General features: G+C 30.7%; 2 protein-coding genes across 6 annotated transcripts in view; one reads left to right on the plus strand and one right to left on the minus strand.

Moving 5' to 3' along the window:
* LOC144855789 (membrane-associated guanylate kinase, WW and PDZ domain-containing protein 3-like) overlaps window positions 1–24,743 on the minus strand; it is an 88,284-nt gene that overhangs the window by 33,695 nt on the left and 29,846 nt on the right. For all 5 annotated transcript variants that reach the window (XM_078713724.1, XM_078713721.1, XM_078713725.1 and 2 more), the window contains 8 exons: window positions 24,325–24,444; window positions 9,748–10,051; window positions 5,451–5,533; window positions 4,841–4,898; window positions 3,242–3,468; window positions 1,901–2,092; window positions 1,078–1,577; window positions 441–606 (listed from right to left, as the gene is read on the minus strand). In XM_078713724.1, the coding sequence (XP_078569850.1) occupies window positions 441–606; window positions 1,078–1,577; window positions 1,901–2,092; window positions 3,242–3,468; window positions 4,841–4,898; window positions 5,451–5,533; window positions 9,748–10,051; window positions 24,325–24,444 (1,650 nt within the window). The remainder of the gene's footprint in view (window positions 1–440; window positions 607–1,077; window positions 1,578–1,900; window positions 2,093–3,241; window positions 3,469–4,840; window positions 4,899–5,450; window positions 5,534–9,747; window positions 10,052–24,324; window positions 24,445–24,743) is intronic.
* On the plus strand, window positions 12,496–22,009 carry LOC144855821 (uncharacterized). The gene is made up of 3 exons (XM_078713763.1): window positions 12,496–13,514; window positions 18,659–18,829; window positions 21,341–22,009. The coding sequence occupies exons 1-3, from the start codon at window positions 12,988–12,990 to the stop codon at window positions 21,756–21,758; spliced, it is 1,116 nt and encodes a 371-aa protein (XP_078569889.1). The 5' UTR covers window positions 12,496–12,987; the 3' UTR covers window positions 21,759–22,009.

The following is a 24,743-nucleotide window of genomic DNA, read 5'->3' on the forward strand; positions in this document are numbered from 1 at the left end:
ATGAACGTTTTTGCACAGTTTTCTATCAGACTATTAAGTTCAGAGATTGACGAAATTGAAAACTTTGGAACATTAAATACTTGGCACAAGAGGGCTGTAATACATCATTCTTTGTACTGCCCTCTTTTGAGAAGTTTGATAATGAATATCTCATAGATCATACAAATGTTCTGAGATTTTAACAACATTGAAAACTATGGAACATTATATACTTGGCACAAGAGGGCAGTAGTACATCATTCTTTGTACTGCCCTCTTGAGAAATGTTTGTGAATCTTTGTTGCACAGTTCTCTCATACAACATACAAGGTAGGTTAGGAAATTCTCAAAACCAAAAGCCAGGTAATGTCTCAACATTAAACTACAAAGTCCTATATCTTGGACAACTAAAAAATTTAAACTACTGTACACACATTGATAATAAAAATAAAGAAACCCACCTCCTCTTTGCACGACAAGCGCTGCTTCAACCCCATTGGGACAGTTCTTCAGAAGATTAACAACGTACGTATGTGGTCGGTCTCGAATATACTCATCATTGATCTCCATAAGAATGTCGCCTTCACGTAAAGTTTTACAACGCTCGCTGTCGAGGATTTGTTTCACCTGATACAAAGCAAACACAGAAGATGACATAATGTAATTAGTTTAATGTTAATTGAAGAGTTAAAGATATTTATGGATGTAGTATTTGACTTTATAGTCAAGGAGGGCTAAAAATAAATAATTTGAGTGACACATTGTGGGGAAATTTTAGGGATTTAGACAAAAACATTATTTATAAATAGTAGAATAATTTTGAAATGGTCCACTCTATGTTAGCAACAAATATAAAGATTTACGTCTTTTCGAGAACCAATTGATACTGGTATACTTAATAATCTCAGTTTCTTATTGGCAATTTAAAATTCTTTCAACATTTCTTAATTTATGAATTGTAATATACAGCATAATTTTAAGCATTTCTATTTGTTGGAATTGTTAGTTTTTTTATTTGATAGTTTTGAATTACATAATTTTTCACTTTCATGAAGTTTCTATTTATTATTATAATTCATTTCATCAATCAATACCGACCTTTTGGCCATACGGACTGTCTGCTATCGTGAAACCGAATCCCATGTTTCCTTTCGTGACGCCAATGTCTATGAAATCACGTTTTTCTAAACTAGCTCGATGCTCGGGAGACACCTGCGGATCTCCGTAACCCTGCTTGCCCGGTGTGGGAGTCTTAGCACGTTTGTTCAATTCCTCTGGTGCATGTTTTTGTGAAAGATCCGGTAATGATTTATGCACATCGTTATATTTTGAATAGCGCGAGTCTTCAGGATGATCCTGGCTACTGATACTGGTGCGTGAAACATTGTCAAATTCCTGTCTGCTTTTATCACTTTGCGGTTTCTTTGAATTTGGTACTACATGTGTATAAGGATCTTCCGGATCAAACGGCAATGGATAACCCCGGCAAACATCTAGATCAACAGGCTCTCCGGGGTGAACCGCCTGGAACATTTTGACCACGTCATGATGGGTGAAACCTAATACTAACGTGTCATTTACATACACAAGAACATCACCTAAAAAAAAAAAAAAAATTTACAGACATCTTGAGACTAGTTCAAGTAGATGACAATATTAATAATAATGACTGTATTGGTAGAAATAATGATGATGTTGATGATGATGGTGGTGATAATGATGATGATAATGATGATGATAACGATGGTGATAATGATGATGGTGACGATGATAATGTTGATGATGATGATAATGTTGATGATGATGCAGTAATGATGATGATGATGCTGCTGCTAGCAGGATAGTTTTTTAAATGATTGATACTTATAGTGGTATACCCTTAAATACTGAGGAAGTTAACAAATTAAACTAATTTACTAACCCATTTGTAAGACACCATCATCATAAGCAGGACCTCCCTCTACCACACTTTTGATTTGGAGAAACTCTTCAGGGTCATCTCCACCTATGATGGTGAAGCCAAAGCCTCTATTGCTCTTGAGTAGGGTGGTCTTGATTCTGGTGCCTTTCAGCTCATTAGGATTACTGGTGAACATTGCTCTCCACTCCGAAGCTGTTGAAAGAGATAATGATCTTATTATTCGAAAACATATATTCCAGATAGGTGATCTGTAAAAATTAATCCAATATTGTCCCCCAAAACTTTGAATCGGCCATTTTGTAGCTTTAACAAAGTTATTCACTTTTTACAAAAATTATTAAAATAAACCTTTCAAGAAAAATATTTTCAGGTTTGATCCATTTTTGTTAAAAGTGAGTAATTATTATGTGACATTAAAATTGGCAACTTTTTGTCAAAGGGGGTCATTTAGAGACAGTACAGTATATCTTTAATGAAAATTGAAGTACAAAAAAACAAGTAAAAAAGAAAAATATAATAAGTAAGTAATGTTTCTTATTTGTTGTGTAATTGTGAAATTCAAATTATGAATCTAATATTATGTAATAATAATGTCCAAAATACGACAGGTTTTTTAGAATAGGTGTGGAGAAAGTCACCAGACTGACCAGGTTGACAATAATAATATGCTACAAGTTAGTTGAGAGAGCGTAATGATAGCCAATACCTCAGCCAATTTAATCACTTTAATCAAAATGCTATTATGTTGACGACACGGAAATGAAAATAAGACTCCTCGGCTCCATTTGTAAAATATCATCATTCTAAACTATTTTTCACACCAATCAATCATTGGACGTCAGTAAAGAATCTTTCTTCCGATTCCAAAGTAACAGTATCTTTTCTAAGCAAAAACTCCTAGACTTTCTAGGCCCAAAGCCTTTAGATTTTCTAGGCTCAAGCCGTTATCCTTTCTAGGCTCAAACTTCTAGACCTTTGTGGGCTCAAACTTAAAACTTTCTAGGCTGGCTTTATAACACATTTCTATAGTTCATTTCTATGCTATGAGACAAAAGGACAATAATTGTTGGTGCAGTACACGCTGCTTCCTTGGTCTTGAATTAAACCCTAGCTATCAGGGTAAGCTTGGTGGCCTGGAAGTATGAACACCATTCGCTATCTAGTGCAATGAAGTTTGTGGGTTCGAGTTGCACCAGAGAATTACAGAGTTTTCAATGACATTAGTATGAAGTACAATTTACGTAGGGCAAAACATTTGATATAAAATGTAGTTACTGCAGTAGGGCAATTTTGACATACTGTATTATATTCAATAAAAGAGTAAAAAATACACTTATGTACCTGTTGGGGACATAGTAGGGGTAAACGCCGATTCAGTCTCCACTGGTCCGTTGGCCTGTTTTGCAGAGGTGGCTTTTGAAGATATGTTACCCTCGCTAACCGTTCGGGGTGGGGGAGGAGGCGGTGTCTTGCCTTTCTTGTTAGTTCTTGGTAACGTTGAGGATTTGCCTTGTTCTTTCTTAGCTTGTACTACAGGATTTTCATATTGAGTTCTTCTGTTAACATGACTATTGAAAAAAAGAGAATCATAAAAAATGAGTAATTCTGGCATTTCAGTGCACTTTTCAATATTGGCTTAAAAAAAAATAACAAAAGGTTTCATACCTGAATTTCTACCCAGCCTAAAGATTATTTAAAAGTCTTTTACCAAGCCTAATTTCCACATTACACCCACCCAAGGGATCTATACCAAAAAATAATAATAATATCCTGGATTTTTGGATCAAACACCTATGGAAACATACTCCCATAATGCAGCTAGTAATCAGCGCAAATTTGTGTCTTGATCTAACCAGGTTCCCATTTATACACCTGGGTGGAGAGAGGCAAACGTAAATAAAGTATCTTGCCTAAGGATACAAGCAATGCGTCGAGAGTTGATCCTTGATCTCATGATCAGTAGTCGAACGTCCAACACACTGCGCCACACGCCCTTGAAAAATGTACTGTTTCCCGCCTCACCCTTACGTTTTTTACACCTTATAATTCTCTATGATCCCTGATATAACTGACGTTTCGGTTTTTCATATTGGTAAAATTACCCCCTCTATAATTCAATGTTTGTGTTTGTTTTGGAAGAAGAAAATAAAAAACATATGAAATAAGAGCAAAGTGCTTTGTCATGAGCCTATTCTTATAATCCACTTATAAATAATTGGCTATTTTTACTAATGCTATGGGAATCTTATTCAAGCACATTTTGGTTTAATTAAATTAATTGTAGTCATCGTTAATTCTCGATCATTTTGCGATAATTTGATTTAAATTTCAATGATTCACAACGTTTGGTAATATCTTGAAGCGATTTATTTTCGCATGCCTTTATATTTGCAAAAAAATAAGGCCGTTCAACATGTTATCCAGGTGTCATTTTTACGAAATTATAAAGACTTCGAATTTAAGGAAGAATGAAACCAAAATTGTAAAAATGGTTTTAAAATATGAAGGTACAGACCTCGTTCAGGGCATGATAACTAAATAAGGATATGTGTTTTAAAGATGAATGATTCCTATATAAGGATACATGATTCCTATATTAGGATATGTGATTCCTATAAGGATAAATGATTCCTTATATAACGATACATGATTCCTATATAAGAATAAATGATTCCTATATAAGGATACTAGATTTCTATATAAAGATACATGATTTCTATATAAAGATACATGATTTCTATATAAAGATAGATGATTCCTATATAGGATACATGATTCGTAAGGATACAGGATTCCTATATAAGGATACATGATTCCTATAAGGATACAGGATTCTCTATATGGATACATGATTCCTATATTAGGATATGCAATTTTTATATTAGGATATGCAATTTTTTTAGGTAAATAGATGTTTTTATTTCATATACAATAACTTACTCTATGTAATAGCAACCAAACTGAGGATCATCTATTTTTTCCCATCCATACGGTAATTCTGCAATAAAATACAAAAACAAATTTGAAGCTGTATCATTTCAATCCAATTCATCTTTCTCACAAAATTGTACATTGCAAATAATTATTTTAAAATGGATGGGACGTCAAGCTGTTGGTTTGCAGCACACACTGCTGTTACAGTAAAAACCCATGCTATTCAAGGGATACATTCTCTAAAACTCTGTCTACACTATCAAACTTTATGTGATAAAAAAATGTGATGTGCCCATATGTGAACATGATGTCATATCACTACCATATTTGGGCATATCACTACCATATTTGGGCATACAACTACCATATTTGGGCATATCACTACCATATTTGGGCATATCACTACCATATTTGTTGTCTAGTTTTAGCTTTAAACTGAACAAGGGGAAATGTAGGTTTTAACAAAGCCAATGCTATGTAGGAGCCTAAAGTTGTATATTTAATAATAGCATAGATTAGACGGACAATTAAATTAAGAAAAACAAATTTATTATCAGACACTGGGGACAGACAGACAGACATTACTATAAATTTGTTTACTTAAAAAAATGTTTACCATCGTCTTGGCATTCAAGAAGATCTTTCTTTCGTTTCATTTCCAGCCTTGGATCCAACCATTGTGTCGACTCTGTAACGTGACTAAAAAGCGATAAAAAATATAAATATATAATTCAATTCACATGTTACTTCATTTTGAGATAAATCCTTTAGCTAAAAGGACATACAAACAATTGTGTAGAAAATCTTGTAAAAATTAACCAGTAAAACTACTGATCATTTTAAATCTAGTTAGTGTGTGAATTTTTTGTAATGAAAGTACGTGAACATATTCACAACACATCTATAGAATGTAACATTCACATTCACATTCACAAATTTTACAACCATTTTTGCAATATTAATGTTGATAAAAAAAACAATGTTTTGTGATTACAAAAATATATCAGATAAATTTATTTTAAATATTTGTTTATGTAAACTTATTAATGTTTATACTAGAAGGTGTGTTCTCTACCATAAGATTACTTAGGAAGAAAACTATATATGTGGGCATATGATATTACTAAATAAAGATATATGATAACTAAATAAGGATATGCGATAACTAAATAAGGATATGCAATAACTAAATAAGGATATGTGATTCTCATATAAGGTCATGCGATTCCTATATAAGGATAATAGTATGTGATTCGGATAAAGGATTCCTATACAAGGACATGAATACCAGAGGGACATATATATAATATTTAAATATCTACTAATTACCAAGAATATCTGTATCTACAAAATAAAAATTAGCTTTTCCCCTGTAGCTTTGAGTTTAATATTGTGTGTTTGTTTCCATTTTAGGCTTGTTTCAATATCTATATTGGACAGCCAGACAGGAAGGACAGGTAATGCTCTAACAGGTAGATGAAGTCGATGACCTGATAGCAACATTCTGAATTCTGAGTCATTTTGTTATTGCGGAGGCCAGGTATCATGCGAAAATTGACACAATCAAATAATAACCAGTCAAAATAATTTAATATACTGATATCTTTTTCTTTCAAAATAAAAAAAATACAGTGGAAAGATAAAACAATTTATTTGATATAATAAAATAATTTTGGAAGGAAGGTATGTATTTGTACAAGCTGTATTTTGAAAATGTACAATTTTAATTTACTAACTAAACCAGTTCTTTTTATCTTATGGAATGGACTTGATCGTTTAAGATTTAAGAAAAAAAACTGCTTAGTTTCTTAAAAACTGACTTAAAGATGTATTGTCTTCCAAAAACATGAAAAACAAAGATGAATAAAGTAAGACTTTTAATAAGTCATATGGTAGTTTTAATCAAATTATTCACTTACGTAAAGAAACAAAATAATGGTTTCACTTAAAAAAAGACAAAATAATTAAAATTTAACCAAAATCCCATTGCTTTACAGACAACTTGAATATTTTTGCTTTAAATTACAATTCTTCAGGTAAATAATGTTGTTTTCCCGATCCAATTTTTGGTTGAAGTTAATAAGTATTAAAAAATGGCATATAAAAAAAAATATTTAAAACAAATATTTTTAATATATCTTTAAGTATGCCATTGACTTAAAACAAGGTTAAAAAGATTTTTTTTTTGCTAAGTAATTTTGACAATCTCACTCCTATAATGATTGGTAGGAATGTTGTTTTCACTTGAACCATAATCCTACAAGTTCAAGCAACCAGGTTCTAGTTGCTTTAACTCATTTTAAGAAAAACATTTGACAACTGGTTGTCAAATTACCTAACTGAGGTAGAATTAAGTTAAAATTGCATCTTACGGTTAATATAATTTACAGATTTTTGCACTAAAAATGTCTGATTTATACATTGAAAAACTATGTTAATTGAAAAGAGAAAAACATCTGAAAACAATGAAATTTCCAAATATGCCAATGAATGAAAAACTAATTTCAAGGAAAATTTGCCAAATATAAAACTTAGTTCCTAGAAAAAAATAAAAAGTAAATGGTATTCATATCAAATACACAAAACATTTTTGTAAGAGACAATGATTGGCAACTTTTTCCTATATCGCTATTAAGACAAAATTAGAAGAAAAATGTTGTTTTCGTTTGACTGGGACTCTAGAAGCTTAAGTACTGTACTACTTGTGGATGGTTGGAAGTGTTTTAAAATACATCATCATATAAAGTAATAGTAAAAAGGATGGCTAGAGAAAAACTAAATAACAGAACTTCCAACAAGATATGTTTGTGACTATGTTATCTTGAAGTGTTATGCAATATCCATTACATAAGAAAGAAATTGACACACATAGAAATGCACCATTACATTACTTAGTGTTCTAAATTGTATACGGTACTAAAACTTGAGTAATCACATGCCCAAGTATAATCCTACTATGCCATTTTTCATACCCAGGCACCATAGGACTTGGCCATACTTTAGTCATACATAGTACATACTCCTACAAATTTCCTTCACATTCAACAATAGCCTAGTAGTCCTGTCTAAGAATTATATTGAAATTGAGAAAATTTGTAATTAAAAAAACTGTTCGTTGGAGTGTCAAAGATGATAGTAAAATTCCTGATTTTCGTGAAAAGCTCTCCAGTGATAACTTAACATATGACTCAATCATCTGCAGGTACGGTTTGACTAAATGGGAATAACCTGTATTGTAACTTCACTAAAGGTTGGTATACAACAATATCTACATCCAGGTTCCTAGCGAGAATATATTAATAACATGGTGACCAATGAAAACTTAAATGTACCCAATACGTCAATAAGATTCCAACATCACTTACCGAAGTTAAAGAAGAAAAATATATCCAGAAGGAATTTCAACAGATATTATAAACAAGTATGATGAAACATATACTGTAAACGTAGTGTAGTAAAGGGGTTCCTAGATGCCAAGCCTTTTCCTGCAGGATGTAAGCAGTAGGAAAGATCTGCTTTTCTGCTTAGCACCTTTAGGTTGTGCTACGGATTTAATTTGCTTCCTCGTTGTGTGATTTATAACACCCCTCTATTAACGTTTTTATTAATATGTTAGTTCTAATGTACCACAACAATCCTAAAAATCTATTATTACTTTATTTCTAATCTACTGCAACAATCCTAAAAATCTATTATCCTGTTTGTGAAATTGGCTGGTAGATATTTTTGTCACAATGTTTTTATCGTCTTTTGTCTTTTGGCATACAGAGATTTTCCGTTACTTTCCTTAATTTTTTTGAAATGCATGTTCACAATCATGTGAACAAATATAAAAATGTTATGGCTGTGCAACATCTTTAAAGTGCCCATATCCTGATGTTGTTTACTAAAAAATGTTCATTTTCATACTAACAAAAAATCAAAGTTATATGATGGATACACTGCTTTTAAACTGGAAGTCTATGGGGTGCAGTAAACACAGTTGTTACAACCTTGGTGCTAGGTAAGGATTGAACCCTGGACCTTATGATTGGAAAGCATGCATGTTAAATACCAAGCTACAGCACCACTACAAACAATATCCTGTTCTTTTGGTACAGTAAATCAACAGAGGGCAGACATCCGATGCTCTAAAATGGTGGATTATGTTTGTCCTGAACATCTATCTATTAATATGTATGTATGTAGCCCCTCTTTTTTCAATAGCTTTAAACAAATATATAATAATTATTACAAGTTGACATCATTAATTGATGACATCACTCGGTGATGGTTTCCTTCAATTCTGCCAATTCATTATTCATCTTATAATTTATATAATAGAAAGGCAACAAGTTTAAGTATACACTTGGATTAAGCCACCATAAACCACCACCAATTAGTTTTGTTAAACTAATCTTGAAAACAAATTTCATTCATAAAAATAGAATTTCTAGCAATTGAATTAATTTGTATTATTTAATCCATTTAAGTAAGTTTTTCGAAATATTTAAACAGAATTTCAATTTTGATTTCACTGGTAGTTTCTCATAAAGCTGTTTTTTCACATGTAAATTACTGTGTTACTTGTATTTGAATTATTTTTATTATAATATATTGTTTTCTCTACTGAACCACTTTGGAAATCAATGCTTTAGCACTGAAATTGTCATTCAGTACAAAGACAGAATAAATAAATACATACAGTGCATGATAAATAACTTGGTATACTATTCAAAAAGATTAGATTTTCCATGGTGTGCTGATATTGGCCCTGTAATGGGCACTCTGGGGTAACATGCTTGTTTTGAAGAATTTACCCAGTATAAACAAGAAAAGAAATTAGCTATCAAATTATACATGGAGACATTTTATTGAGTCCCGAAGGTGTTTCCCTTAACAGGAGAACTAAAGTATCAAATAACAATACTTACTTGATAAAGTACATATCCCCCTGGTCTGTAAATGCTACCTCCCAGTCCGGGGGTAACGGACCAAGTTCGGTCGTCCGTTTATCCACATCTTCTTGCTTTTTTTGTTCCGCTTCATCAACCATCTTTGAGTTTAACGTAGTTGCTTCTATGCTGGATTTGTTCCTCTGTCTCTTGCCCTGGGACGATGGCCTTGCCCCAGGCCGGTGGTCTGGGTTGTTCTCTGTGGGGTTTGGTTGCTTCTGTGGTGTGGATGGAACTGATGCGTCCGGTGTTGCTGGTGGCTTAGGGGTGCCGTAGTGGTTACCTATTAAAAATGCAAAAAAATGTACATTAAAAAAAAACACAAAAAAACCAATCAATAGCACATAGAATTGGAAACAAACCAATACTTTCTCTAAAGATCTGTTTACACTTTACTTTTTAAAAAAGTGTGATGTCCCAAATATGGTAGTGATATGCCCAAAAATGGTAGTCATATGCCCAAAAATGGTAGTCATATGACATCATCATGTCCATATATGGGCACATCACATTTTTCGTCAATAATAGATAGTGTAGACAGAGCATTAGAAAGATCATCTAAATGATATTTTAACTCAACATTCTCCATAATTTCCTATTACTATTTCAAAACATCTAAAAACTTTATAATCAAAACCTACCCATTTTCCAGATTTTCTCACTTTCTCCCAACTGCTACACTCCCAATACACATACAACCCAAATCTTTTAATGGGGTGTATGTTCTATACCTTTCCTAATCTGTTCATTATAAACCAAAGTTAATCTTACTATAATCTTTAATTAATCCATGCCTAATCTATTTAAATAGAATTATATAAAACCAATAAAATGTCACTAAGTAAATTATTTCTTTTATTGAATAAATTACTAATCATAAAGTTTATCCAATCACATTAAAAAACGGGAAAAAAGTTAGTCATTGGGATAATCTCTTTAAAATGACACATATTGATTAAAAGAATTAACCTTCCTAATCTAATCTAAAGACATCCCAAAAACTTGGAAAATATCAATTTATTTACTTCTGTAGAAAGAAGGAGGAAAATGAAAAAAAAAAGAATAATAAACAAAATAATATTTTCAACAATATATATATTTTTTATGTTTAAAATAAATTAAAATGTAAAATATAAATTTAATGTTAAAAATAAAAAAATTTGTTGTCAAATATAATAAAATGTTAAACATTTCTTTGTAAAGGGCTCAACTTAAAAAAAAGCACATCTAGAGATAGAATGATAAAGCAGAGGCAACATAAGTCCTTTAATTAAACACAATTATTTGTCCTCAACGAAGGTAATTAACATTCTCAAATATATAATTTTATAACTTCATGTGGTTAAAAATAACTGATTGTACCATAACTATTAAATTGACACGATTTGTAGAACTGGCTAAAAATATTGTTTTAGGTTAATCCACTAATGACTAACTTACAGTGATTAAGCCTAGTTACTCAACACAATTAATGTAAATCGGATCAAATTTTGAATTTATTAATTGAGATAATTAAGTATGATGTGTGTTCGATTTAGATTAAAAGAAAAAAAAAACAACAATGACAAAATTTTGATTGGTTGATAACAAGATAATAGAGTTTAGTTAAATGTTTATGATTTTAAAAAAAAAGATTTTATTTCTAATAAATGGAGATGATAAGAAAGTTGATAAAGATAACGTTTTGTGATGATTATTTATGATAACAATAATGTTGATGATAAGAATATCATGATAGCAATAATGCTGATATAATGAAAGTAATGATAACGATGATGATAGTGATAAAGATGTTCTTAATGATGATATTATAATGATAATAAACAATATTTTTCATGATAAAGATAACGATGAAAAAGCTGTTAACTTTATGATAATGATATTTGAAATTACAATGATAAATATGATGAAAGTTATTGATAGAATAGAAGTAAAATAGTTTTTTTAAAATAATTTTTTAACATCACAATTTCGTTTTTGGTTAGGATCTGGTTTAGAAGTTTATTAAAGATGAAAACTGAATAATAAATTGTGATGTACAAAGTGTTTGGCTTCTTACTAGATTTCTTCAGTATGTTTGTAATTTATATTACCATACCATACAAAGGTCAGAAAGGATAAATTCCTCATGATAAAGATTATTCTTAAAGATATCATCAGTTGAAGACCTGAAGTCATCAAATAAGTCGATGAAGAGGGCTGAATCATCCAACAGGGAGGGACAAACAGCGTTAATCCTCAACCTATTATCTCAATGATCACTCTCATTTAAAACATTTAACAACAACTTCCTGTTAGCTTGCTATCAACCCACAAGGTAGCTATCAAACAACTTGTTCAACAAATTAATCGGTGTTACGATTCACGCTAGAAAAATTCACATGCTTTTTTTTTTGCTTTCCCAACTTGACTCACTTCCTGTGAAGTTAATGACACCCCTATTGGTGAAGTGGAACATCCCAGGTTTATGACCATTAAGAGTGCTGGATGAATTGCATAAATAGATCACAGCTGTGTCTGTAAGAGAGATTACAAACGGACTCAACCATATCTTAATTTGTAGGGAGACAAAAAACACACTGTTACTAAACAAACAACGCTTCGGAATGTAATCCTAAAACAAAAAACACAACTGTGTTAAAAATGTTAATTAAAAACCTTTTCATTGTTCCAGTTATTTATTTTTTAGACTAAAAGTATTGAAAATTTATGTAAATTTTCTTTGAAACGGTTTGTTTTATCATCCGTCTGGCTTTCATTTGGATAATGCATCTCTGTTGATGAATGATTACTCGCAGCGTAAGCGTCGTCGGCGACCATTGTTTGTGTTCTAACACAGAATTTGTAATCATATGAAAACCAGCTTATAATTGCTTGTGTGAATACTAAATGATTTCAACCTTAAAAGCTGGGGGTGACTAGTGCATTTCTGAGAAGGGGTGTAACAAAAAAACAGCACATGTTAATCATTAAACACTGGCTGTATAACAAGAAACTTTTGATAACCTCACATATTTTATAGGTCACTTCCCCATTACAATGGAAATCTAATTAAGTATTTCTTACCCATTGCAAAATGGAATGTTCTAATGATAAAGATCATTAAATAGCAGATTTAAATATCAAATGTCATTAGCTGGTTGTCAAATAGATTTAATGACTATAAGTGGGGTTGGGAACAGAGTTGCTTTGTCTGACAAACATCCACCAGAGTAAAGCATGGCTACTATCAACTGGTCTCAAGAAAAATCCACGCCTGTAAGTTCGCCAGAAACTATTGAATCTTCGAAACCGTGGACAGGTATTGTACGATGTAAAAACTTTGGCTATGAGGAATCGTTGGCGTTGATAAAAATCTGGGGAAGCGAAGGCATACAGAATTTATTCAAAACGAAACGAAGGCATTTCTTCGTATGGAATAAGATAGCGGAGCAGATGACACAGCTTGGATACACAAGGAGACCGGAAAATTGTAAAACAAGGATTGACAATATAAAAGCCATATATTTCCGGATTAGGAAGAACTTACTGGATGGTGATCCGGCACCATCATGGCCTTTTTGGGATACAGTGCACGGAATTATGACACAAGGGCCGACAGATTGGGATATGAGGGATGGTGGAGATGCCATAGAGATGGAGGATGACTACGGAGAAATGGAAGATGAGGAACACAATGATAATAACGCTATTGCACAGAATGGATGTGACCAGGATGTAAATGCATACCAACAACAAAACACAGGGTAGGTATTCAATTGATAAATGGCTCGAAATTCACCCTAGAAAACAGGTAATTTGATAGTAGATTGTTTCTATTTGCTAGTTGGAAATTTCAAAACTAGCAAATGATACCAAAATGTGCATGCTGGTTGGGTTGCTAATTTTAATTTTAGGTATACATTGCCATAATAAATGGCTCGAAATTCACCCTAGCAAACAGGTAATTTAAAGTTGGAAATTTTAAAACTAGCAAATTTATGTTTTGTTTCCTGGACCAGACTGCATATTGTGAGTGCCACTTTCAAAGGTTTATGGTCAACAAATAAATTTTAAAAAATACCAAAAACTTATGCATGGCTATTCTAGTTGTGTGTCTCATTTTGCTATTTTTCTATTTTATAGCTATAAGTGCTGGATAAAAACACAATATCTAGCCTTGCAATAAATTAGAATATTTTACAATTGTTGGTTTAAAGTTGGGGTTGCTATTTGTTAGATATTTTATAACTAGCTGGTGGATAAAAACACAAATTTCTAGCCTTTGCAATAAATTAACCTGTTTTACAACTGTTGGTTTTATAGGCCTGATTATGTGATCTTCCTCTTGTTTGCAACAACAATGTAATTAGGCTTATGAAAATTGAAGCAATAAAAATGTTTGATCAACTGTACAAACAAGTGTAACTGATTATAGTTAATAACAGGAAACACAAAATTAACATTTTTTTCTAAATTACTTGAGTGATTTGCTTTGTAATTTTCTTTGTGTTAAAAGATGAATAATAAATAATGAATTTCCAAATATTTGAATTTGAAATTTTTTCTTAGAATTACCAGATATTATATTTTCACTGAAATAATAAACAATACATACTTTACGTAATGACTACAGCAGTTTGGATATATTACGTACAGTAATAAGAAAATATCGCACTGGTACTGTAGTAGTACTACCACAGACAGTACTTTTAAAATAAGCTTTTCTAGAACTATAGGTTTTCAGCTAGCTATATTTTCAAATTCATGCCACTTTTGAAATGACACATGGTTTTAGTTAAAGTAGTTTTTAAATATTATGTAATTATTTTTAAACAAAATTTTGATAAATATTTCTAGTGAAGAAATTGTTGTTTGTTGTGAATTGCTTTCTAAAATGGTTGGCTTGGCTCACTGCTGTGTGTGAATTGAAATAAATAAAATATTATATACGTTGTATGGTTTAATAATTAAATTAGACAGCTCAGAAAAAAAATAAATATAAAAAATTAAGGAAGTATTTCAAAACAAAACAGAAAATGTAAAACAATTGCAAAGAATCTTCAATTGAAAGAGATGGTATATAATTGAATATAGATTCTAGATCATTAAAGCCAATAGCTATACACACATTTTTTTTTCCAGTAGAATCAATTAAGCAATCAATTTAGTAACGAGCTAAATTAACACGGAACAGCTCTCCCATTGTCCTCGCAAAACCATACACAAAAACAAAACCTAGCAAAATTTACAACCCTACTCACTCATCATACATTTAAACATCAACATTTGTTAATATTCTAAGCGTTATTGCTCATGTTGACTAGAAATTAAATTCTACAAATTCCCATAGGAATGCAGCGGGATATGTACGCACTGTAGTTGTTGCAATTATTGATTTTCCGCATTCATTCGGACAAACTGTTAGCTTAAGTCTCAGTATATATACGCTACCCTCATTAACATAACTATTCCATGTGATGATAAAAACGATTGTAAAATATGAATGATTTCAACAACGGTTGTTAAACGTACCGAAGAAAAAATATCATTATTAAAATTAAATGCTGGTTGATGAGTTAGTTGAATAATATTAATACTACAGTACCATTTAACAACCATTGCTAGTCATATATTTATCTTTTATGACATGAGAAAATTTTTACAAAGTTTAAATTAACCAAATTTGTCCGATTCTTTATGAATAAAAGTAAATATCCTATGAGTTAAGGACTAAAGTTTAAAACATTTTTTAATTTCATTTTTTACTATAAAGTTTTTGTCTGCTTCAATATTATGAATTCACATTTAATAAAAATAAAATCACATAAACTTTAACCTTTATTCAATCTAAAAAACATCAACATGATTTAATTGAAACCATTTGTGTTAACAGGTCTCACTATAAAAATGGCCTGCCGCTAGACACATCTTTGGAATCTTTTTAACCCTGTAGTCCTGAATGACAAAATTGAAAATGTAAATGTTAAATTATTAAATAAAACATTTGATATGAGATTTAGTGAAGTCTTTGATGAAGATGGTTTCCATGGAGATAATAAGTAACTGTAAAAGATGATGATAATGACAGTGATGTTCATTAAATGTTCATTATGGTTATTTCATGCTAATTTAAATGCTTTATTCAGACATGATATGTTTGTAATGATAACTTGATGATGATAAAATGATGCTGATGATAATTATGACAATGACGATAAAATTATGTCGATGAAATTATGAATTTCTTGATGAAAGTATCATCAGTAAAATAGTAATGATGAAATGATATGAAAAAATTATGCAAATGATGAAATGATAATGAAAATTACATCAAGATAAAATAATGATAAATTTCTTGATGAAATAATAATGGTAATGATATTATGTTAATCTTGGTAAAATAATTCTTATTGTAATGAAGAAAATGATCAAATGATTTTCTTTATGATGAAAATTACATCATGATAAAATAATGATATTCTTGATGAAATAATGATGAAATGATGCTAATCTTGATGAAATAATGGTTATTGTAATGATGAAGAAAATGATGATTTTCTTTATGATGAAATGATGATGATGATGATGATGATGATGATACTGATAATGATGTTATTATTGTTAATGCATTTCAACTTCTTGTTTATACCATTAATCAACTTTTTATTTAAAAAAACAATTTTATTTTAAATGTATAGTTACACATTCGATGTCAGAAACTTTATGAAAATGTAATATACAGAACAAGCATTATTATACTTGTTTTTAACTTAGTTAGCAAGCTAGTCACTTGGTATTTTGTAACAATAAAGCCTTTATTGTTTGTAGACAATGTTTCTTTCTTCTCCACACATATGTCATTGTTGACTGATAGTGGTCGCTTTTAATGTTATCAGCAACGGAAATATCATTAAGATCTAGTATAATCATAAATCAACTGTTTTTTTATCAATAACATTTGTGATACGAATTTGTTTTTACAATCACATTGTTAAAGGATTCTCTGTCATTCATTATGACATAATAACACAAATCCAAACAACACGAATTCGAACAGAAAACAATGTAAGGCCAGAAAAAAAAGTATACTTGTTATTAGCATCAACTTAATAAATTTCATGGGTGGGAAGCATTTTTAAATGTAATATACTACTGTATATTTTTATTTATAGTCTATTGGCATTGATTCATGCTACAATTCTCAAATAAAACTGAGACCAACGCTTTTAAACAAGAAAAAAAATGAAACTATACTATACTATACATTTTAAACTTTAAGAAAACCATTTTATGCAATAAAATATTTTCTGTACTCTGGCGATAATTGAATGTTACAACTCTTTGTCACTTTTGAAAAATATTTTAAAAGGTGGCTTGGAAATCAGGGGAGGGAGGTGACGCAGAAAAAACTGTAGTTACCTCAGTAACTGTGGTAAAATAACTTTGACATGATCACTTCAAAAAGTACCAAAAACATCACGATCATATCAAAATAATCAGCTATTTAATAATATGAAAATCAATTTCATTTCTAAATATTAGTCATATCCTTTTTATCACAATGGTAGTAAATTTGATTAAAGGAATGCGTATATCTTGATATGGTTCCACACAGTCAGGTCTTAATAACTTAACGAGTACAATGTGTAAACGTGAGCCGGTTACCTCACTCTCGAAAGGAAATAATTATAGACGGACAGGTAGAAAATATTGATAACATTTTTACGGATTTCGAAGCTGATCATAAACAGCCAGTCTCTAGACAATGTATGATGAATAGGAAAAACAACTCACGTAGAATTAAATTTAATTTTGAAGATCTACATTTTTTTTGTGATTTTATTGATAAACAAGAAAAAAAGTGACGTTGAGATTAATTTGTTTTTAACCACCAAACAACATCATCACAAAATTTTGAAGATCTACATTTTTTTTTTGGTGATTTCATTGATAAACAAGAAAACAATTGATGTTGATATTAATTTGTTTTTGACCACCAAACAACATTAAAACAACAGTAAAACAACAGTAAAATATATTTGATTTATAATTGGTATACAATATACTAATAGTTTTTTATACTGTATCAAATTGTATATAGGCCAAAAAAAAAAACAAAACAAGAATTAAACAATTCCTGTCCCTTATCAAAATTTATCAAAAGACTTATAATTTTTGTTTTACTGTTTGCTAATTTTTAAAAAGAAATTATATTCTGTAAAATAATTGGACAGTCAATATCATTAGTAAAAATAATGTTGATATTACCATGAATAATTATTAAATTTCTTTTTAAAATTCAAATCTGGATGTAAAACTAAACAATTTGCCTCTGGACATTGTCAAGATCTTAAGGTTGCTGTGTGTGAACGGGGACAATACAAATCATGTTTCCCACAATTCCTGTGTGAACAGAGCTTAACTAATTGGTGAGAAGAGGAATGAATGAAAACCTGTTTACAGACCTACTACAAATAAAGATGATTACTTCTTGTTCACATTATCATTTTGCAAACATTTGTAGATACAGTACACATTACCAGATGCCTGTAATTCTAATGTGGTTAAAATATTCTCACGGTTGTTTATCAGAAAAGTGTGATGACACCTAGAAGCTTGACCTTGCAATTTAACATTTTAAAGCTCTGTCAAACTATTTTGACAAAAAAAGTGTGATGTGCCCAAATATGGTAGTTATATACCCAAATATGGTAGTGGTATGACATCATCATGTTCATAAATGGGCACATCACATTATTTTGTAGACAGAGCTTTAGACATTTTGAAATACATTAGAACCCCCTTTTTGGACACCCCTATTCAGTGGAAATCTTCCCTATGTTCAGGTTATCCAGGTACTGTAAGCTAGGCACGAACTACATAATAATATTTAATTAATTATTTACAGAGACACTGAATTAACAGACTTTTATGGTACGGGAAATGAAGTGCCAAGAAATGGGCAAGCTGAGGGAGAGGAGGCATCCATAGAAACCAACGGTACACAGGAGGACCCTGTCTCCGATCCAATGCCTAGGCCTAGAAAATGGAGTAGAAAATCTCCATACCCACGCAAAAGGTAAGCAAACTTTAGTATTCGACTTCCAAAACCACACAAGCTTTGGCTAGTTCCAAAATGTAAATTTGAGATCATACGGGTCAGGAGGAGGAACCAGGGGGAAATAGCGCTGAGCCGGCCGCTCCCTGTTCTCACAGTAAAATTATGAACTATTTTTTAGAGAGTATTAATATGTTTAAAGAATACCAGGATCCGCCCCTGTGGGCAACTGATACCGGTCCGTTTTCAGAAAAACTTATTTGAATAGCGATAACGATCTAGTGAAACACAAAATACTTCTGTATGAAACTTAATTAACAGCTAAATTGCATTTCCTACAGATGAAAACTTAAATAAGTAATTCAGAAATGTTGAGGAGACAGACTAAAATTATAGAAATAAATTATAAATGAGTACTGCCTTAATATTAAAATGTCATTAGAGAAGAGACGTTAAAATTTAGCTAAAATCGTCACGCAACATTCACCATTTGAAAAATGAAAAATATCATAAATAAAATATCAAATTAAAGCTTAAATTGCCACTATAAATTGACCAAAACAGCCATTAATGAATATTATAAATGTTTAAATATTTGTGTATTTTGTATACAAAAAGTAATAAAATAAATTTTCTATGAGTAAGCTTTACAAATAAAACATAAAAATGACAATAAATTTTAATAATCTGATTCTGCATCTACAATCAATATAAAACTGTGTATAAATTTATGAATTATATTATAAAAAAAGGAAAATGTATTTATAAAAAAATATATTTTTCAATGTAATGAATTGAAAGTAATTTCTATGAAATTAAATTAAGAAATATTTGTTTAAAAACAGAATCTTGTAAAATTGATCAACAAAATAATTAAAAATAGAGAAACAAGAGAACAGAAAATTAAAGTTGATAACTGCGTTATCTGAGCTGCAGCTGCATTGTACTATTGTGTACAGACGCCTACAGCTATCATTAAACAAGAATGGAGATATAGAAATATAGTCAGTCATTTACATAATCATCATTACAAAGCCTACACATGATCAACGTACACTCGCCGTTCACGATATTAAGATTGAGTCGAATGATTGCTTAAGTGTTGCTCATTAGCATATATGCTAATTACCTACCACATGATCAATGTCACATGACCTAGTATGAGATGTTAAAACATCAAATCAATTTTACACGCATCAGTTATTAAATAATCATGATTATACATTTATGGTTGCTTGATAATATTAGTGCTATAAAAGCTTCATATTAAAAAATAGATGTTGTTTTTTTATCAAAGAAATTTTACATTTTAAAACCTCTCAGATTATAAGAACTAAGAAATGAAAACTCTCAATCTCTAATCATAAATCAAAAACAATTAAAGAAAGCTATTACATAATTAAAAAAAAACAACAACCTTCTCAGAACTAAGATCGCATTTAAATAAAACATAATACAGTTGTTTTATTAGGGGACACCTTCAGAACCCAGATAAAGTGTCCCCTTAATAGGGGTGTCCAGGAAGGGTGATCAAGGTTCCAAGTTTACCAACTCATGGCGACCATTAGATTCTAAAGCTCTGTCTACACCATCAAACTTTAAGTGACAAAAAAATGTGATGTGCCCATATATATGGACATGATGATGTCATACCATATCACCTTTTCTCACAAAACTATTGATACAGTAGTTCTTCTGCAAACTATCATTTTCGGAAAAACCTGACATTTTCGTCTAGCCCAAGCAGTATGACAATGATGTAACCAAACTGTTTAGTATGTAGTCACTGAAGTGGTTGTAATTTGAGCATCACCTTCTACTCTACTATTCTCTTTATCATCCATAAATTCGTTCCTTCCGGTAACGATAATAAATCTATCAAAGGTTTGTAATTAAATCCTGTAAAACTTTCATTATTTGAATCTAAAAAGTACAACACACTCAATAAACTACACAAGTAGTAACACATTTATATGATTCACCATCTTCTTCTCTATTAACTTTTACTGGGCAAGTTACAAAACACTGTGCAAGTTATAAAACACTGGGCAAGTTACAAAACACTGGGCAAGTTACAAAACACTGGGCAAGTTACAAAACACTGGGCAAGTTACAAAACACTGTGCAAGTTACAAAACACTGGGCAAGTTATAAACCACTGGGCAAATGACTAAACACTGGGCAAGTTATAAAACACTGGGCAAATGACTAAACACTGGGCAAGTTATAAAACACTGGGCAAGTTACTAAACACTGGGCAAGTTATAAAACACTGTGCAAGTTATAAAATACTGGGAAAGTTACTAAACACTGGGCAATTTACTAAAAACTGGGCAAGTTAATAACATTGGACAAATTACTAAATACTGGATAAGTTAATATACAATGGATAAGTTAATATACACTGGGCAAGTTATAACATACTGGGCAAGTTATAAAACACTGGGCAAGTCATTAAACACTGGGAAAGTTACAAAACACTGGGCAAGTTTAATAATTCACATTTTTAAATATCTTTTATGTTTTTTCTAGTTTTAGTCTGTTGAACCATCTACAAAGAGCACCTCCAACGGGAAACTATGAAGGGTTAAGCCTCTTGTCACAAAGAAGCCCATTAGGCACCTCTCGGTTCTCATCAGCCGGTAACACGTCAGGCTTACTTAAGAAGAAACACCGCGTGTTAGAACGCGCTCTCCAAGACCTTGTACGAGTAGAACGAGAACGACTTGATTTGGAAAAACAGCGGTTGGAGATGGACAGACAGTTATTGTTATCGATGCAAACGAACATGATGTGGTTATCGCAAGCGATGCTCATACGAACTGGAATGCAAATGCCATTAAATGGTCAACGCGGCGCAGATGCTGGTCAATCAGCATCAAGCCCTGCCGCAACATCTGATATGGGATTTACTCTACCAACAGAAAACGTTAAACCATCAACGGACTGAAATATTCTTGATTTTTGATACTTTTTTTAAAAGAAAACTTTTAAAAGAGCTATGCCAGGAAATGCCATAATGTGGTTTAGACTCGATGCAAGAACTCCACAGAAAATAATGGTGTTTATTAGCCTATTATTAGCAAATTAACTTATATTTACTCGTTTATCTGTTAAATTTAGTTGTTTCCATGTGTTTATAACAATTCAACCAATCAGGTATTTATTAAACGCAGCTAAACATTTCTTTAAAAAAATGAATTCATGTGTCCAACTAGCAATTATTAAATTAAAAAAATATTTATTTAATTATTATTATTATTTACTAATTTTAGTACTTTGATAATATTTAAGCAAATGAAGTCTTAAAATTATGATTAATTAATGTTTTTTTTTAAATAACTATGATTTTGGTAAATGTCATTTCTGATAAAATGGTTAAAGGTCATATTTCTGTTGTAAGAGTTAAATACTGTACTTGGTCTAGCATAGGGTATACTGTACAAAGCCCCTTCTACTTCTGCTCTTATTAAAACTCAACGACGGTAGATCAGTACAGATTCTCTACAGTAAATAAACACATTTACCAAGAGCAAAAATATGAAATATTTTTTTTAAACATTAATAAATAAATACTTTCTTTATTAATAATTAATCATCATGTAAATTTGTTAAAATATTTATTTTTCTTCCTTCCGTTTATATGTTTACATCATTAATAATAATATCTGTGTCAATTGCTTCATAATACTAGTTCACTGTAGATCCATAATGTACTGTTACATACATCTGGAAAAGCTCTCTAAATTTTAGGTAAAAATCAATCAATTTAATATTTAAAACAGAAATTATATTTATTTATTTAGGCGTAGGTATGTACATAGATAGAGGAATAAATGTTCAAATATGGCAAAAAGGCAAAATGTGGGAATCTCTTTAAAACATGAAGATATGCAAGACTGTTAAATCAAAAGCGTCAGCTTATACGCATGCATAGAGATGGATTTGGAAGATAGATGCTTATACGCTGGCACTTTCGATTTGCCTAGTGGAAAATAGGCTTTAAACTACCCATGAAAAGTTTATTTAGAGTCTAAAGATTTACCAAATAAAAAAAATTCATAATCAAAATCAAAAACAAAATGGAAAATATCCCTTGAAATGAAGGAACTTGTATAAAATGTACAGTGTTTACCAAATTGTGGATTTTTTTATTCTTTATCATTTTCTATTTTATTATTAAAATTAACAGTTATTATATTTCGTGTATGAGATGTACACACTAGTTCAAAAGCAGAAAGAAAAAATTATTATACTGTAGCTACCAGATGCGTTAGCTCTGAGCAGAAATAAAAAACGCTCAAAGTTAAACTAGGAAATCTGAGTGATTAACAGGTTTCCATTCAAGAACTTTTACTAAGTGAATCCCTCCAATTATTGACCAATCTAAAGCTCTGTCTACACTATCAAACAAAAAATGTTATGTGGACATGAGGATGTCATATCACTACCATATTTGGGCATATCACTACCATATTTCACCACACTAGTTTGAGTAGACAGAGCTTAACACAGTCCTAAAACACCAAAGACCACCATCAGTATTTCAAAATTATTTTAGTACAGATTAATTAGAAAAATAATAATGATAAAGAAAAATTTAAGATTTTAATTTATGAAAAAATATCGAAGCTTCGGTAATTTTCAAACATGCTTAATACTTTGTGGTTATATTTCTTGAAATGGAATTATATTTATTATTTATTTATTATATTATAAATTTAGTTCTTCTATTCCTTTTTGTAAATATTATTAAAGCTCTGTCTACAACTATCAAATTAGTTTGTGATGTGCCCAAATATAGTAGTGATATGATGTCATCATGTCCATATATGGGCACGTATCGGCATATCACATTTTTTTGTCACATAAAGTTTGATAGTGTAAACAGAGCTTTAGAATCATTGTTACTGGACATCTAACGGCTTTAGCAAATGGACAAACATTTAGTTTTCTAAATAGTGTCGAGTAGGAACATTTTTTGTTGTTCAACGCTTCATAAAAAAGTGTATACAATGACATGAATCAATAAATAAAAAGAAAAGGTCAACTTGAGCTCAAAATTAATAACAAAAATTAATTTATAATGCAAATTTTATATGAAGGTGTTTTAATAATTTAAAATATTAAATAACTATTGATGGTTATATCTACTTAAAATGACAAGGAACAATTTAGGCAATCAGGGAATGATGATTCTGTTTAATCCACAGAGGTTCTAAATTAGATATTTTCAAAACAAATTATGTAGTTTATTTTCAAAAGTGAAACAAACAATTGATAATTTATTTAAATTGAATTTGTCCAAATTATATACAATACGTACTTTATTAATTATGAATATATGAGTTAAAATACAGATTAAAAAAAAACAAAATTCAATTTTCTGTATTGGTGTTTTCTACACAATATGAAAGTAATGAAGTAAGACTGTTTTCTACATTGCCAGTTTCTATATTTGGTGTAGACGCTGAAGCTATCCCAACACAGATACAAACCATATTTAATAAACCTACCGTCAAAAATTCCACTCTCAAGAAGGTGGCCAGTCTTCTCGAGTACGATGAACTGTTCGGTTGATAAGAATTTATAATCTACGCCGTCCACCTCCTCGTCTCGCGGAGCTCGTGTCGTACCTGAGGATAAAAATATTCAAAATGAGTGGAATACGGAAGATTACACATAACAGTATCAATAGTTACCATTTAGTACTATTCAATAATACAGTACAAATAATGTTTATGAGTGTAATGGTCAAATAATGGCATGAGGTGAATGATGAAAAGTGTTATAATAGTAATACAATATAATTTCTTATACAGAATATGGGGTCCAAATCCATGCAAAATACAGTAAATTTTTATGGAACTCACAAAAAGGACAATTATTAATATTACATAATTGTAATTATATTAATGTAATTAATTGTATTACT

The sequence above is a fragment of the Antedon bifida genome, chromosome 11 (assembly GCF_963402885.1).
Source record: "Antedon bifida chromosome 11, ecAntBifi1.1, whole genome shotgun sequence".
NCBI classification, from domain to species: domain Eukaryota; kingdom Metazoa; phylum Echinodermata; class Crinoidea; order Comatulida; family Antedonidae; genus Antedon; species Antedon bifida.